This window comes from Caretta caretta, chromosome 20, assembly GCF_965140235.1.
Source record: "Caretta caretta isolate rCarCar2 chromosome 20, rCarCar1.hap1, whole genome shotgun sequence".
Lineage (NCBI taxonomy): Eukaryota > Metazoa > Chordata > Testudines > Cheloniidae > Caretta > Caretta caretta.
This window is the reverse complement of record NC_134225.1, coordinates 19,489,342-19,507,466: the sequence shown is the minus strand read 5'-3', so window position 1 is coordinate 19,507,466 and position 18,125 is coordinate 19,489,342. Positions and strand designations below refer to the sequence as shown.

General features: G+C 49.6%; 1 protein-coding gene across 2 annotated transcripts; it reads right to left on the bottom strand.

The window, feature by feature from the left end:
- Window positions 1–224: 224 nt before the first annotated feature.
- On the bottom strand, window positions 225–17,267 carry LOC125627526 (CD209 antigen-like protein C). Of its 2 annotated transcripts, XM_048831699.2 has the most exons (9): window positions 16,257–17,267; window positions 15,557–15,667; window positions 14,483–14,572; window positions 8,201–8,251; window positions 7,695–7,784; window positions 6,334–6,447; window positions 4,999–5,150; window positions 2,520–2,629; window positions 225–1,798 (listed from the first exon to the last, which is right to left on the bottom strand). In XM_048831699.2, exons 1-9 carry the CDS (start codon window positions 16,348–16,350, stop codon window positions 1,666–1,668), a joined length of 945 nt encoding a protein of 314 aa, XP_048687656.2. In that variant the 5' UTR covers window positions 16,351–17,267; the 3' UTR covers window positions 225–1,665. The 2 variants fall into 2 exon arrangements, with proteins under 2 accessions (XP_048687656.2, XP_074977869.1); XM_075121768.1 differs by having other exon boundaries at window positions 1,767–2,629.
- Window positions 17,268–18,125: the final 858 nt, after the last annotated feature.

Here is an 18,125-nt window from a genome sequence, read left to right as displayed (position 1 = left end):
CTGGAGATATGGCTGACTGACTCCAAGGAGCAATGCTGATTTACATCAGCTGGAGATGCGGCCTCTTAATGCCAGTTATTTTACACCAGCTATGGATTTGGCCCTGTGGACTCTAAAGCAGTGATGCTGAATCCGATTTACAGCAGATTGGGCTGCGTCCCGGCACCAGTTAGAAAATCACCTCTCCAACAAGCAGTTGTTGAATTAATATGTTTATCCCGCAGTCGGCCGTGCTGTGCCAACGGAGCAGGGACCTCAGCCCCAGATGCCAGCTACAAACATCTCAAGGGTGTAAAACAAAGAACCAAACTCTGCCCTCGGAGACACACAAGCAACTCCACTGCCTTCAATGGGAACCGAGTGTGTGCGTCTAATGGCAGAACAGCCCCCAGAAGAAGCAGATAGGTGATCTGGGAGCACTTATAGGAGCAGCTAGAGGCCGCAGCTGAGCTCACAGCCCCATTGTGCCCCTGACACACAATGAGACACTCCCTGCCCCACAGAGCTCACAGGCTCAATAGACAAGACAGACACAGGAAGGTACATCTGATGAAGTGAGCTGTAGCTCACGAAAGCTCATGCTCAAATAAATTGGTTAGTCTCTAAGGTGCCACAAGTCCTCCTTTTCTTTTTGCGAATACAGACTAACACGGCTGTTCCTCTGAAACAGGAAGGGTTGTTATCTCCATTTTAAAGAGAAGGAAACTGAAGCCCCCAGACAGGTGAAGGAGTCAGTGGCAGAGCTGGAACTGAACCCAGGTCCCAGTCCTGTGCCTTACGCATCAGATCATCCTTCCTCTCAGTGGAGACACCCGGGGGCAGAGTCAGGAGCAATGAGATGAATTTAAGAAAAGGACGTTTGAGGGTGAACGGCCCCGATTCCGATCTCACTCACATCGATGTCCGTTCAGGGTGACTCCCTTGAAGCCGGTACAACCTGTGCATTTACAGCAGTGCACCCGAGATCAGACTCTGGCCCGGTGTCAGGGAGAACAGCCTGGCCATGAGATCTACCAGGCTGGAGAATTGCTTCCTCTTGTGGGAAGGGCAGGAGCCACATTTCATGCTAGAGCCGTGAGGGGAACAAGCCGGTCCTGGGCCCCAGTGTGGGAGGGAAATGGATCAGATGGTCCAATGCCAGTCAGCTTCTCCACCTCTGCTTTCCACGATCCTGTCCCATAGCTCCACTCGCTGTAATACCTGCCCAGCATTTTGAGCAGTGATATTCAGACCTCAGCGGCTCAGGAGCAAAATTAGCCATCGCCATTATGCAAAGGAGCCACAGGAGGGTGGATTCATTGTTTCATTTACTATATTACTATTCATATTTAAACAGTACGATGGGAAATATTTAGTTTTACATCTCTCCATATATTATTCTCACAGCAAATAAGTTAGTAGCTTAGTGCAAGTTGATAACTGAATGAGTTAATAACATAGTAAAAGAATCCAGATTGGTTAATAACACAGATCGATTAATAATTAAATCACAGTGTTTTAATAGCATGTGCTGCAAAGAGCTGTAGGAGACCCATGAAAGACCCTCTTGCAGCTCATGAGTGGAAGTCTGAGAATCACTGATTTAGAGAGAATAGGTCCGGAGCAGTCCCACATGGGGCAGGCTTTGTGACACCTCCCCTCCCTGCTGTGGATTCAGGGACTCAGCTAGCACTGCTGTTCACAGATCCAGCTCTCAGTCGCAGAGCATCTGGCATCGTTCCACTTCCCATCGAAGCGTATGCTGCCACAGTCCTCCCCATACTGCCCAACATTGTTGGGTTCCCCGGCCCCCCAGAACCTGAGAAGGAAACAGAAGCCCCATGGAATTAGAGGTCTCTGATTTGAAAACCTCCTCCATGTGGGTGGTGTGAAATGAGCCAGTTCCTAGGGGACAGGTCTCCCCGTCACCGACACCAGTGGGCACTGACTGGTCTGATAGTTTTAGCACAGAGAGTCAAGGTGGGCATGGACTGATCTGCCTACTCACTCCTTGAGGTGGTGCCTGGAGGTCAGAGCCATGGCAGGTTGGTGCTAGCCACTGAATAGTGGGAAGCTGTCCCAGCCACTCCTCAAGCCATAGCTGTTCTCAGCTTGGAGGACATCAGTGTCCGGTGCATTTTACGGGTGAGGAAACTGAGGCAAAGAGCAGGAAGCGATGTGCCTCACAGTCTGCCAGCAGAACACACTGCTGGGGCTGGGACTAGAACCCAGAAGCGCTGCCTACATGTCCACTGCCCTGTCCACTGGGCCATGTTGCTGTTCTCCCCAGCACCTTTCCTTAGCATGACATTCGGAATGCCCCATGGTAAAGCAGCTTTCTGCTCCGCAGAAACAGAAAGCAGACTCATAACCTTCTTTCCCTGGTTGAGCCACTAAAGGGGACCAGAGACCCCCCGAATATCAATTGCATTGGTATCAGTGCTCCGTCTGGCTCTTTAGGGAGAGAGCAGATAATGCAGAAACAGCTGATTGTCAGGGACAGTTCTCGCTCCAAAGAGGCTGAACAAAGAGGGACTTGCCTGATAGACAAGAGGCTGCCATCCATCCAGCGCCACTCCCCTTCCTTCGCTGAGTCGCTGAGGCCCAGCCAGTACACTTCGGGCTCAACGATGTGGTTTGACAAAAATATCTATGTGGGAAAACGGGAAGAAGACAATCATGATCCCAAGCAGAAGGTGAGAGGGGAGGGGAGGGGGTTCCATGGGGCCTGTGTTTGTGGCCAGCAGAGTCTGTAGCTGTAGATTCTCACCCCTCTCCGTTTTTCCAACTCTTTACATTAGGGCTGGCCACCCTGGATTTCTCAGGATGCACCAGGCATTTCCCATGGATGCATTGCTTCCCCTCTCCAAGAGGAGTGACCGTTGTGCATCATGGGAGTTGTAGACGGGCTGGGTAGCCTGACCGCTAAAGAATGGGGGTCTGAGGCATCGAAACTACAGCTCCCATGAGGCACTGCAGCAGCATGTCCAAAGTGAAATGTTTCCGTTTTCCGTCGAAAATTTGCGGTATATAAATATTTGCCCCCCCAAAATGAAATTTTCCACAGGGGAAAAAAAGCTCATTTTCTGACCCGCTGTACTTCAAATGCCTCATCCCTGCCCTTTGCCCTGCAAATCTCCCCTGCAGAATGGGAGGTGAACAGTGGCCTGTTTGGGGCAGGGCTGTCTTTTTGTGACATGCGTACAGCACCTAGCACAACAGGGCTCTGATTGGTACTTCTAGGTGCTACCACAATACAGATCAGTGATAATAAGGCTGAATATTACACTGCTGTACCCTGACAACTGCAGGTCATTTTCAATCCTTCTACAGCTGCTGAGGGTCTGCCTTTGGGGCCTGTGAATTCCATGGTCTTAGGTCTCCTCCATGCAGGGGTACCAAGGAATCATCTTACCGTCCCTGTTAAGTCCCATTCTGCACCCTGGTTACTGGGGGAGCCTTAAGTCCATGCCTGAAGATGAGACAGCGAAATACACACACTATGAACTGTACTGCTCGGGAGTCAGATTTTGGTTCTGGTGACTCCAGATTCACACCAGCACCTTGACCACCTCTGCACTACATGTGCATCCTCCCAGCACCAACTAGTCTCTCAAGGTCCTGTTCCCAGCAGGCACTGGTCTCAATGTAAACCTTAAGGTGGATTCTCCCTCAGGGCAGGATTCCTTCTGCAGAGTCCTGATGAGGAATCTGGAGTGGGGTCTTCCCCCGGATATCAAAAGGCCTTCCCTAGTGTGGTAGTGAGCAGCTGTGAAAAGCATTTTACCTCTGGGTCAGCAGCTGAAATTCTGTGCAGGTCGGTAGTGATCAAATGTTATTTTTAGGTCCCCATGGGACTCTGTGATTTGGATTCACAGGGGATTAGAACTGCCCCCCACCCCACAAACATGAATTTTGATTCATCCACATCTGACACTGAGATTTCTGTTCACAAAGCTCACTCGACATTTTTCAAATGACTCTAAGTATCCAGGTTCCCTCAATCCCTCTTGACAGCAAGCTATATCCAAAGATTCCTAAAGAGGAATTCCTCTAAATTCCTGGAGAACTTGGACCAGACTCTGATCTCAGTTATGCTGGGGGTCAATCAAGAGTAACTCCAGATTCACCCTGGGGTAACAGCACAGAGTCTGGTTCCTTGTGCTTAATTCCTTAAAGCATTTTACCTCTGGGTCAGCAGCTGAAATTCTGCCCAGGTCGGTAGTGATCAAATGTTATTTTTAGGTCCCCATGGGACTCTGTGATTTGGATTCACAGGGGATTAGAACTGCCCCCCACCCCACACACACGAATTTTGATTCATCCACATCTGACACTGAGATTTCTGTTCACAAAGCTCACTCGACATTTTTCAAATGACTCTAAGTATCCAGGTTCCCTCAATCCCTCTTGACAGCAAGCTACATCCAAAGATTCCTAAAGAGGAATTCCTCTAAATTCCTGGAGAACTTGGACCAGACTCTGATCTCAGTTATGCTGGGGGTCAATCAAGAGTAACTCCAGATTCACCCTGGGGTAACAGCACAGAGTCTGGTTCCTTGTGCTTAATTCCTTAAAGCATTTTACCTCTGGGTCAGCAGCTGAAATTCTGCCCAGGTCGGTAGTGATCAAATGTTATTTTTAGGTCCCCATGGGACTCTGTGATTTGGATTCACAGGGGATTAGAACTGCCCCCCACCCCACACACACGAATTTTGATTCATCCACATCTGACACTGAGATTTCTGTTCACAAAGCTCACTCGACATTTTTCAAATGACTCTAAGTATCCAGGTTCCCTCAATCCGTCTTGAACAGCAAGCTACATCCAAAGATTCCTAAAGAGGAATTCCGCTAAATTCCTGGAGAACTTGGACCAGACTCTGATCTCAGTTATGCTGGGGTCAATCAAGAGTAACTCCAGATTCACCCTGGGGTAACAGCACAGAGTCTGGCTCCTTGTGCTTAATTCCCTCCATTCTGCATGATCCAAAATAGGAATCTGAGTGGATGGCTTACCTGTTCCTGTTTGGTGTTAACAATAACCAGATGAGACCCTTCATTGGTACAGAACTGCTTAGCATCCAACCAGGATTTAGCCAATGTTGAAAAGAAGTAGCAATTTTTCTCAAAATGCTGCCAGCCAGGTGGACATGTTGTGCAGATGAATTCTGCGAGAAGTCAAATGATGGGACAAGCCTGCATTAGAGAGTCAAAATGCAGTCCAACAGCAGTGTAAAAACTCAGCTGTGTCCCCATACTTTTTATTTACTTCTGACATTCTCACTGGGTTCCAGAAAATAATTTGCACTGAATTTGCGTATTCCCTGAAATTGGATTCTTTTTCCTTCCACCAGCTGCTTACAAGCAGTTAAAGAGATTCTTGAATTTATTCAGTACTTAGACTTATTCATGAATTTCACCATGAAATTTCCCCGCCCGCTCTTGAAAAGCTTGCCATATAGTTTGTTGCAAATATTCATACTTCGACATTCATCCTCTGTGGAGTGGTTTTAAAAGTTACAGGCCTTGTCACCGCTCTGACATGTGGTAGCAGGTGGCAGGGCGTGGTACGTTGGTTTCCCAATGAAAAATGAATCAGTGAGTTAATATTTTCCTAGTTTAACTTGTTGATTTTTGCTCTGTGCACAAGTCCTGGGAAAGAGGTGCCCATAAACAAAATGAAGGCTAATCTGTGATCTCTGCCCAGACACTGATGTCCAGTTTCCTAGATACAACTCTGCCCCAAGAATTGACCCTAGTTAGAGAGTGGCAGGCAGGGAGCAAACTCCCTTGCTAGTTGCAACAGCTCCCCCCACAAAATATCACAGCCTGCAAACAACAACATAGCATGTCTTCGAAGACTGAATACTGCTGACATGTTTGGAAAGAGAACTTGCAAGCTGATGTACAACAGCACCATCTGGTGGCTTCTGCCATACAGTATTGTATCCATCCCATGTTAGGCTCCATTATGTATTTAGCCAACTAGGGGCAAGATTATCAGCTGTGTCTGTTTCCACTGGGTGGAGGGCTGGTATCAGGGAATGGGTTATGGCTCCCTGAGTCTCTGGCCGGTTCTACACCAACTCTGGTGCCCAAGGCGTAGAACCAATGAGAGAATCAGGGCCAGGCAGGAGGGTGGCATGGGAGACATCTGTGCTGCCTCTACAGCCTCTGGGGACTCCCAACTGGGGAGATGTGGTCGGTTTCAGTGAACAGGGAGCTGCGCAGGCCATAGGCCTTTTGGGAACATGAAAGTCGAATCCGCTGTTCCCTGTTGACTTTCACTGACTCTGGGCATTTGCGGTTAACGCTGTCACTGGTTTCAAGCCCTGTCTGGTGCCCCCTTACCCGTGATGTTCCGTAACTCCTCCTGCACCCTGCTCAAGACCTCCTGGAGTCTGTCATGGTCCCTTCTTGCCTCAGCCAGCTCCTTCGACAAACTGTGCGTTAGGTTCCTTATCTCTGTCGGAACAGGCAGGGGGTAGAAAAATGCCACCGGAATCAACAGGTTGATATTTCTGGGCTGGCTCAGACCTTCCTGCACAGCAGCTGGAAATTTCTATCTATGTGTCCATCCATCTGCAAACACATTATCTGTCCCCATTCACAGCCTTCGACCTAGCTACACTCCGACACTAGAGGCCACCATTGTATTAGCTAAGCACCTCTGCTATCCTGGGCTCATTGATTTTCCTTCAAGCAGTCTCTAAGGTGCTACAAGTACTCCTTTTCTTTTTGCGAATACAGACTAACACGGCTGTTACTCTGAAACCTGTTGGATTCAGTGAGGGAATATTTAGCTGGCAATCAGGTAGCCCACACTCCCCCTCAGAATCACGGGGCTCTTCTATGGAGGTCTAAATCTATAGTCACGGCAGTGACCCCATCTTACCAAGATCAGAATCCGGCTCATGTTTGCATGGGATGGGCCTGATACCAGAAGGGCTGAGCATTCCCGAATTTCTCCTGCAGGCCATAGGAGCTTTGAGCTCTCAGCAGCACTGAGTGAACCAGAGGCCCCCTCCGCCCCCTCCAAGTCCCTGCCAGCCCTGCACTTCCACATATCTACAGGGTACTGAGACCACAATGCAGCAAAGCACTTAAACATAAAGCCAGTGATTTTCAACCTTTTTTCATTTGCGGACCCCTGAGCCTTAGAACGGTGGTGAGGACCCCTTTGGAAATCTTAGATATAGTCTGTGGACCCCCATGCGTCGGTGGACCACAGGTCGAAAACCATTGCTCTGAGCATGTATCATCCCTCACAGTAATCAGGAGTGTAGAGTTGTTTGACAGCTGCTATCATGGGTAACAATTTGGGGATTGAGCTGGGGCCCTCCAGAGATAAAGCTACCCATCCATCTCCCCAAATCAGCCCAGAGCGGGACCTGTCACGCGGGCTCACCCGTGGGTTACACGTGCATAGTGCCTTTGCTGGATCAGGGTCTGAGATCCAAACTTCTGCTGCAGCATGAACTGGGCTCAGGATAAAACCCGGGAAAGCCCAAGGGAACAGGATGCAGCTGATCCCAAACTAAAATGGGATTATCCATGTAGGGCTCCCTGCTCCATCCTCACACTTCCCCTTTCTGATCCTCCTTCTCTCCTTCCATTTCAGCTTGCCCTCCACACGGGAAGAGCAGACGCAGGAGTCCCTCTACAAGGAAGTAGCAGTGATCAGGCGTTGGAAGGAAAAGGATGTTTCTCACCTATGGCGTCCTGGAGATGTAATGGGTCTTTCGCATAATCAGCTTGGACCTCCTCTATTGCCAGCCTGACCCCAGCCAGCTCCTTGGACACTGCAAACAACAAGGGGCAGAAAAGAACTTTTGTACATTGGTGCGTCGAAGGAAGAGACTCCACCCATGTGGAGCCCCCACGATTTTATTGCACGTCTTCTGACATTTGATATGTTTCTTCAAGCCCCCAGTCCTCGATTTATGCAGTTAGGAGAGAGTCTCAGCTTTCATTTAAAAAAATTAATTTCTACCCCTCACGGTAGCGGAGAACAGCTTAATAACGTGACCCAAGCATGACCCTAGAGGCTCAGAAACCAGAACACAATAAATCAAGCCCAACATTTATTGTATTTTTTAAAATCTCGTGAGTTTTAAGCCAGTCTCATGGGCTTGACTCAAGATTTTTGAATGCTGGGGTTGGCAGCACAAGGGAGCTGTTTATGCCCAACCTCGCGAGAGGCATCCGCAGAACATACCATTAAGAAGTCCACTGTTAAACACGCTGAATTCTTTGGACATCTTCAACTCTAAAAGGAAGATGAGAGAATGGGGAGTTTCCTTTTTAAATAACAACACAGGACCTCATGCTGCCCCACCCACACGCTCCACCCCTGAGGAACGCTGGATAAGGACCATTCATCCAGGAGTGTGTGAAATTTATGCAGCAAGGGCAGTCGTTGGCAAGGATGTAAATGGGTTTCACTTATAGCTATTAATGATTTATATTACAGTGCTGCCTAGAGGCCCCAACTGAGATTAGGGCCCCTTTGTGCCAGGTGCTGCACAAACATGAACTGATATTGGGTACCATTGCTCTGGGCACTGCATAGACACAGAGCGAGAGACAGTTGCAAATAGATAAGAAATGTTATCCATTTCACAGAGAGTGAAACTGAGGCACAGAGAAATGAAGTGACTGTTTCAAGGTCACACAGGGCGTCAGCGGCAAAACTGGGAACTGAAGCCAGATCTTGTGAATTCCAGCCCATGCCTGAGCCAGAACAGCAGCCAACCTCTACTCAGCTGGAGCTCAGACCCCCTTTGGGAGCAGCAGGGTCTGAGTACTAACCCACTGTTACTGTGACGTTCTCAGTGCTCATGACGTGCTGCACAGTGACATCCCTGCAGTCCAGGTGGATGCAGGCTCATTACAGCATTTAGAGTCCCGGGGAGAATTAGCAAATTAAGACCAGTGTTTATTAAGAGAGATCCAGTCAATGACCCACACAGGGGAACTGTGGTGGAGAAAACAGATCAGACTCAGGACTGCATTAAGGCAATCCAGGGGCATCAGGCACACCCCAGCATGAGGGTTCCCATTGGCCCTGCCCCTGTGCAATGATCCTAATCGTAGGTGGGTTTGCAGGGCTATTTGCTGGGTTTTTGAGGACACACTACCACACTCTGCGTTGCATCCGAGGGTGCTAAAGGAGTTGGCGGATGTGATTGCAGAGCCATTGGCCATTATCTTTGAAAACTCATGGCGATCGGGGGAGGTCCCAGATGACTGGAAAAGGGCTAATGTAGTGCCCATCTTTAAAAAAGGGAAGAAGGAGGATCCTGGGAACTACAGGCCAGTCAGCCTCACCTCAGTCCCTGGAAAAATCATGGAGCAGGTCCTCAAAGAATCAATTCTGAAGCACTTAGAAGAGAGGAAAGTGATCAGGAACAGTCAGCATGGATTCACCAAGGGCAAGTCATGCCTGACTAATCTAATTGCCTTCTATGACGAGATAACTGGCTCTGTGGATGAAGGGAAAGCAGTGGACGTGTTGTTCCTTCACTTTAGCAAAGCTTTTGACACGGTCTCCCACAGTATTCTTGCCAACAAGTTAAAGAAGTATGGGCTGGATGAATGGACTCTAAGGTGGATAGAAAGCTGGCTAGATTGTCGGGCTCAATGGGTAGTGATCAATGGCTCCATGTCTAGTTGGCAGCCAGTATCAAGTGGAGTGCCCCAGGGGTTGGTCCTGGGGCCGGTTTTATTCAATATCTTCATAAATGATCTGCAGGATGGTGTGGATTGCACCCTCAGCAAGTTTGCAGATGACACTAAACTGGGAGGAGTGGTAGATACGCTGGAGGGTAGAGATAGGATACAGAGGGACCTAGACAAATTGGAGGATTGGGCCAAAAGAAATCTGATGAGGTTCAATAAGGACAAGTGCAGAGTCCTGCACTTAGGACAGAAGAATCCCATGCACCGCTACAGACTAGGGACCAAATGGCTTGGCAGCAGTTCTGCAGAAAAGGACCTAGGGGTGACAGTGGACGAGAAGTTGGATATGAGTCAACAGTGTGCCCTTGTTGCCAAGAAGGCCAATGGCATTTTGGGATGTAGAAGTAGGGGCATTGCCAGCAGATCGAGGGACGTGATCATTCCCCTCTATTTGACATTGGTGAGGCCTCATCTGGAGTACTGTGTCCAGTTTTGGGCCCCACACTACAAGAAGGATGTGGAAAAATTGGAAAGAGTCCAGCGGAGGGCAACAAAAATGATTAGAGGACTGGAACACATGACTTATGAGGAGAGGCTGAGGGAACTGGGGATGTTTAGTCTTCAGAAGAGAAGAATGAGGGGGGATTTGATAGCTGCTTTCAACTACCTGAGAGATGGTTCCAAAGAGGATGGCTCTAGACTGTTCTCAGTGGTAGCAGATGACAGAACAAGGAGTAATGGTCTCAAGTTGCAGTGGGGGAGATTTAGGTTGGATATTAGGCAAAACCTTTTCACTAAGAGGGTGCTAGTGAAACACTGGAGTGTGTTGCCTAGGGAGGTGGTGGAATCTCCTTCCCTAGAAGTTTTTAAGGTCAGGTTTGTCAAAGCCCTGGCTGGGATGATTTAGTCAGGGATCGGTCCTGCTTTGAGCAAGGGGTTGGACTAGATGACCTCCTGAGGTCCCTTCCAACCCTGATATTCTACTCTTCTGGGCAGGCTGAGGCCTCCACCTGCCCATATTTCTGCTTCCTTTCTTCAGATGGTCTGGGGAGTGTCCTGGAGGAGACGGGTCTCAATTCCCACTCACCCAAGCAGTAATTGTCTGTATGGGGCCCCAGGGATGTTCCTACTCCTGGTACAGACCAATTCCACTCATGCCTATGGCTTCCCCAAGGGTAACACTCTCAGACTCAAAGTAGAGGCATGACCTCACCAGAACAAAATCTCATTGGAGATTCAGTGATCCTAAGATCAGGGTAGTTGTTGTGCAACAACTTCCAAGAGTATGTCTACACCTAAAATGCTACAGCAGCTGTGCTTCAGTGTAGACACTCACTACGACAGGAGGGGTTCTCCTGTGACTATGTTAATCCATTTTCCCAGAGCCAGTAGCTAGGTTGATGGAAGAATTCTTCCATCAACCTTGCACTGTCTACAGCACGGGTTAGGTCAGCATAGCTACATCTGTCAGCGGTGTAAAAAATCACACCCCTTAGAGACGTAGTTATGCAGATTGTTAACTTTTAAAGTAGACCAGCCCCAAAGAGCTGCTTATACCTCCTGTGATTGTCCCACTCCCCACAACGACCTATGGTCCTATATGAGCTGTGGGTCACATCCACAGCTAATGTACATTGGTTAAGCTCCACTGAAGTGATTTCCACCCGCCAAGAGTCTGACCCCGTGGGACTGACTTTCCTCTCCCTTAAGGCATAAGAACCACAAAAGATGTGCCAGATCAAAGGGAGAGAAATGTTTCCTTTATCCTCTCACCCACATAGTCCTGGAGAGCTGACAGATTTCTCTTGGAATCTCTTCTGGCCATATCTCGATCCAGCTGGTCTTCAGCAAGACCCTGGAACACTGTAGACACGAGACCTCTTGATAGCAGAGTAAAGTTTATGAGCAGGGGAAAACTCATATCTTTGGGGACATCAGTGCTGCTGTAATGTGCACTTTCCTCCCAGACACCACTCAAGACCCATTGCGATAACTGGGTCTACAAATTTACCCTCCTTGTGAGCTCAACTGTGAAAAGCGACTGAACATTCCTCAAATGTCACAGTGACAGCAAATTTTGATGGGGAACGGTGCAAAAGGGAAACAGAAAGACTGAATTAGTCCAGACAAAAAGGCCTTTTGATAGAATTCAAAGACTGTGGTTTAGATCATGCCTGGTAAACAAGAAAAATTTGAGACCAGAGACTCCAGCCCTGGAGCACCCATGGAGTTGGCACCTATGCCCACATCAGTGCACTGGGCCATGCACTGTTGCCAACTCCCATGATTATTTCACAAGTCTCACAATATTTGATCAGCTTCTTCAAGCCGCAGCTCCTAGATACATATCACTAGGGAAGAATCTCAGCTTTCATTTAGAAAAGGTAAGTCTATGGCCCTCGTGTTTGCACAGAAAACCTTAAAAATGAGAGCTGACCAAGACCCTAACTTCTCAGAAACAAGGAGATGAATAACACGAGCCCAAGATTTATCATATTTTTAAAAAGCTCATGATTTTTAAGCCAATCTCATGGGCCTGACTCATGATTTTGAACATCGGCGTTGGAGATACTCATCGGTTATGCCGTGATCTCTTGAGAAACACCAGCAGAACATACCGTTAGCCAGTTGTTTGGTAAATGCACTGAATTGTTTGGTCATCTCCAACTCTAAAAGGAAGATGAAAGCATGGTTCGTTTCAATTTTAAACACCAACAACTCAGCCCCTCACGCTGCCCCACCCACATGCCTGCCCCATGGGGAGGACCGGATCATGGCTATGCATCCAGAGCAGTGTGAAAATTATGCCTCAGTGGCAATGTGACAGGGTGTACCTGGCACTTTATGGCCCCCTGCTGGAGGCCCTAAGGTCCAACTACACCCCGGTCCCAGGAAGGAGCAACGAAGGTGTGTCTGCAGGACTGCCTGGAAAGGCAGCACAGAAGCAGCCAGTCAGAGCCCAGCAGGCTCAGATAAAAAGAGCTGCAGGGGCTGACTGCAGGTCAGTCCCTAGCTGGGGCCAGAGTGGTGAGGAACAGGACTGTGTTCTAGCCAAAGGAGCTCAACAGGCTGCATTTGCCAAACCTAGGAGCTGAGCGCTCTAGCCCTAACTTAACAGACAGAGGTGAAAAGACCAGGTGGGAAGAGGCCCAGGGAATATAGCAGCAACCAATTAAAGGAGGCCATACGTAATGGCTGTTTATAGGGTCCCTGGGTTGGGACCTAGAGTAGTGGGCAGGCCTGGTGTCCCCACCAGCACTAGCAAAGTGGACTAAGCCCCAGGAAGGGGACAAGGCTTGTTCAGAAGAATGGAATTCAAAGGGCCCAGAGATGGGACGGAAGCCATTAGTGAGGGTGACACTTTATTGAATTCTTTGCTGCTTCAGAAGGTGCTCATCCATTTTTGACTGTGTGACTTGGCCAGAGGGCTGAGACACTGAAGGTGACAACCTACAGGGGGCGCCAGGAGCAGGAGAAAGTCCTTCAGTACCAGATGCAGCAGCTGGAGATACTCAAGAGACGAGTGTCCCCCCATTACAGGCAGCAATTGGTAAGGTTGTAAATAGGTTTCACTTATTATTATTTCATTATTATTGCTTAGAAGCCCCAGCTGTGATTGAGGCCCCCTTGTTCCAGGTGCTGTACAGAGCCCAACTGACACAGAGACCCCGTTGCTCTGGGTACTGCACAGTGACGAAATGAGAGACACTCCCTTACCCTGAGCTGGAGAGCATATAATACAATTAGACAGGAAATGTTACCCATTTCACAGATAGTGAAACTGAGGCACGGAGAAATGAAGTGACTGTTTCAAGGTCACACAGCAAGTCAGCATCAAACCTGAGAACTGAAGCCAGATCTCCTGAGTTCCAACCCAGGCCTGAGCCAGAACAACAGCCAACGTCTACTCAGCTGGGGCTCAGACCCCCTTTGGGAGCAGCAGGGTCTGAGTACTAACCCTCTGTTACTGTGATGTTCTCAGTGCCCATGACGTGCTGCACAGTGACACCCCTGCTGCCCAGGTGGGTGCAGGTTTGTTACAATGTTTAGAGTCCCAGAGGAAAATTAGGAAATTAACAACAGCGTTTATTCAGAGAGATCCAGTCAATGACCCGTGCAGGGGGACTGTGTTGGAAAGAACAGGTCAGACCCAGGACTACATTGAGGCAATCCAGGGGCACCAGGCACACCAAGCCTGGTGGTTCCCATTGGCCCTGCCCCTGTACAATGGTCCCAGCCCTAGGTGGGTTGGCAGGGACCATCCGCTGGATGATTGGAGAACCACCACCACACTTCTCCCCCTGTCCAGATTACTACTTCCTTACTTCATTTGAGCTGGGGTCTGTCCTGGAGGACACAGGTCTCTTTCCCCACTCACCCAAGCAGTGGCTGTTTATGGGAGCCCCAGGCACATGCCTGCTCCGGGAGAGACCATTCCATCTACGCCAAGACTTCCCCAGCAGGATAACACTCTCAGCCAATGAGACACTGGTAGAAATGTGACCTCATCAGAACAAAATTTCATTGGACAATCAGTGATCCTAGGAACATGACAATGTCCAACAGCTTCGAAGAGCTGCTTCCACCTCCTGTGGTTGTCCCTCTCCCCACAATAATCTACAGTCCTGTCTGAGGTGTGGTCAGATCCCCAACTGATATATGTCTGCTCAGCTCCATCTAAGTCCAAGGACCTATATCAACTTCCACCAGCAGTGCAACGGACCCCGTGGGCCCAACTCTCCGCTCCCTTGAGGTGTATGGACCAAAAATGATCCACCAAGTCTTACAAGAAATAGAAGCATTTCCTTTATCCTCTCACCTAGATAGTCCTGGTGATGTGACAGATTTCTCTTGGCATCTCTTCTGATTGTATCTCGATCCAGCTGGGCTTCGGCAAGACCCTGGGACACTGTAGACATGAGACTTTTGATAGCAGAGTAAAATTTATCAGCAGGGGAAAACCATATCTTTGAGGACACCTGTGTTTCTGTAAAAAGCACTTTCCCCCCAGTTACCACCCAAGACTTCTGGCATCCATTACCTCATGCTAGCTGTGATCTTCCGCAACAGGCGCACTGTGCTCAACACAGGGATAGATTATTCTGGACACCAGCTCGGTCCTGGGTACAATGTAGAGCTGTGTTGGGGCTGCTCTATGTTACATGGAGCTGCCAGTGGCCCCAAGATACACAGTGCAGTTGCTACTACTCTACGCAAGCACGGGATTGGTTGGACAGCTCCAAGGGGCATAGCAAAGCTGAGAATGAAAAGGCTCAGCCTTCGGAGAGCAATGCAGGGGTCTGACTGCGGTGCGGAGCAGAAAGCTGCCTGCTGCCACAAGGAGCCTGCCTCGGCTCGTGTGTGGTTAGCTGGTTGCAAAGTTAAAAAGGAAAGGAAGGTGTTTGTCGGGCCCAAGCTCTCCTTGTGTTAATGTGGAAGAGGCAACTGTGGCATCGCACGGTGCCATGCTCCTGTTGCATTGTTCTCACCCCCAGACATTCCCTCTCCGACATTCATCTCCCTCACGCTGTTGCAAAAAGAACATTTTGATATAAATATTTCACAACCTTCAAACTAGCACCACAAACATGGCCCAGTTGTTGATTTTGGGTGAGATTTTTTCAGAGATTTGCGAGCACAAGTCCCATGGAAAGCTAGCAGGAGTTATGCTAAGGACAAATCCCACCCCTTTGAAAATCCAGTCCCCTTAACTCAGAGGTGAGGGAAAGTTACCTAGCAATGGTATCTGCTCCACAATGAAGGTCACAGCTGAGCCTCCATTCTCAGCCCAATTTTGTGCCCCACTGCTAAAATCCACCAAAAACTCGTCAGAGCAGCCTCATTCTTGGCAGGTTAGATCTGAGGCTGAGGTAGAAACGAACAGGAGACTTACATTTCCCAAGCTTCACCCAAATGAGAGCTGTAGATACTGTAATGCAAATTGCCAGCAGGACACACAGGATCGCAATGGCCTTCCCTTGGGCGGAGTTGGAGAGGCAAAGAGCTGTGGGGAGCAACACTGGTTAGATCTCTCAATGTGGGATTAACCCCTCCTAATGTTCCCTTTGGGGAGAGACTCCAGGCACTGAACATGCTTCCCTTAAAGAGAAGATGACTGGACAAAGGGCATGGAGGGATTTACCACAGGGTAAATACCTTGAAGGACTTCTAAGTCCCCTGTGTTCCATTTTCCATGTTGGGAATCCCTCTCCCTTTTGGCAATCTGGGAAGGACAGGGTGAGTGTGACCCCCAGATTGAGAAGCTCTTGCCTTAAAGGGAACATGAGAATCCGCTCGGGCTCAAGCGGGAAGATATGGTCAGGCTCCCAGGACCAGTTTCGTCCCTGGAATAGCAACTCTGAAGGCACTGGAGTGACCCAGGGATGAGTTTGCCCCATGATAAGAAAGGAGTTTATGTGGAAGATGGGAATATCCAGACTTAACCAAGACACTAATTGGGAGAGAGAGAGAAACTCTCCTGATTTTGGGCACCGGCCAACCACAAATTCGGAAAGCCAGGAATAGGACACAGGCCTCCTGACTCCCAGGGCAGCTCCTTAATCACAAGACCACCCTTCCTCAGGCCAGCTCACCTTTGCCACCTCTCTCAGGTGAGCGGCTCGCTCCCTGCACTGTCAATTCCACCTGCTCTTCCTCCCATTTGTGATAGGAGCTGTCCGGTTGCATGGCTGCGGATGTCTCTGTTCGGCTTCTTGCGGTTGGTGCAGTTTATATTGATAGGAGCCATCATCATGCCTTTCCGGGGGGAACGGATGCCTCTGGTCACACTTCCCATTCTCACAGTTGCCTGGTGAGGGACCGTGGCCCAACCATTTCCTCTCCAGATCAGTGCAGATTCATAGAGTCCCTGTGGTAGCAGTTTCTGGTCCTTAGACTCCCAGGCTCTGGGATTGCTCAACTCCCATTGACTTTTATCAGAGCATGTTGAAATCAGCACTTCTCTCCCAGAGGCTGCTGAAGACAATCTGCCACCCTAGGCAAAACTTCAGTGTTCCATCCCCCTCCTCAGAGGCCAAGGGTAGCAGATTTGGCCAGTCACTCCTACGTCGTGAAGGAAAGGGCAGCAGTGCCAAATTCCAGTGCGTGGCATTGTGGTCTTGTATGACTGGGGGGCAGCCAGGCTAAATTTGCCACTGTAGGCAGCTGCTCAGAAGTCTGCCACCGTAGACATCTGCCTACACTGCATGTACCTAGAGCAGCCTCTGCGAGCACCTCACCTGATGGGGTCCTGTACTATTCCTGGACACACTAGACAGGATGGCAGGTGGGGTTAGCAGAAGGCTTCATGGCCAGAACAATATCAGTTTCTCACCATTAACAGGAGTCACACTCACTCTTCCAACTGGAAGCTTGTGGCATGGGCATCTTGATCCCACAAGGGCAAATGAACACTTGAAGAACTAAGAGGACATTCGACCCCAACATGGACACCCCAGGGTCTGCTGGATCAGATAATCTCCTGTAGACTTCTCAGGGTTTGTGGGAACATGTGTCAGTGACTGCAGGGCAGTAGAGCTCACTACACCAGCTGTAACCCTGCCAGGGGCTCATCCACACCCGCTAGTTCAGAGGTTAGGGGCAGTGTTCACTCTCTAAGCACTTTTTGCGAATACAGACTAACACGACTGTTACTCTGAAACATCTCTAAGCACTGCTTGTCCAGCTGAAAGAAGCCAGAGCCTGTCCCACAGGTGGAACCAATGCCAAGGTGCTCTGCTGAGGGGCAGTTTGAGTGGGGGAGGAGGTCCAGCCATGCAGGGGGAAGTAGCCAGAATCCCTTCCTTCCACTTGTAATCCAAGAGCGGCCGTTGCCTCGTAGTGACTCCTTGGAGACAGCAGCTCAGCATTTTGCTGATAACTCTACATACTCTCGCTCATATTAGCAAAAAATCCACTAGGTCAGCGATTACACGGTCCCAAGGATGGTCATGAGTAGGACCCTACCATATTCACGGCCATGAAAAACACGTCACGGACCATGACATCTGGCTATTGCAGAGGCGTTGCAGGATTGCCACCCTTACTTCTCCACCACCACCACCAGCTTCCTCCAGCCAGGGGAGGTTCTGGAGGTGGGAGTGAGTCCTCAGATGGGGTGCCCTGAGCCCTGCCTCTCCCTGGCTCCAGGCCGAGTGCTTGGGTTAAAGGGGCTTAATGAGGCCTTGGGGTGGCTTTGTGTGTGTGTGTGGGGGGGTGACCATGGCACCCCCCAGACCACAGCATCCTGGGTGATCACCCCCCCATAAGGCCTGCCCTGTTCCCCCCCCCCCCCGCGCAAAAAGTTATGACCCCACCCATAGCATGTCACCCTCACTTCTGCACTGCTGCTGGCGGCAATAAACTCTGAAGTTGGGCTCCCAGCCAGCAGCCGCCACTCTCCGGCCACCCAGCTGTGCAGGCAGTGCCCCCTCCAGCAGCAGTGCGGAGGTAAAGGTGGCAAT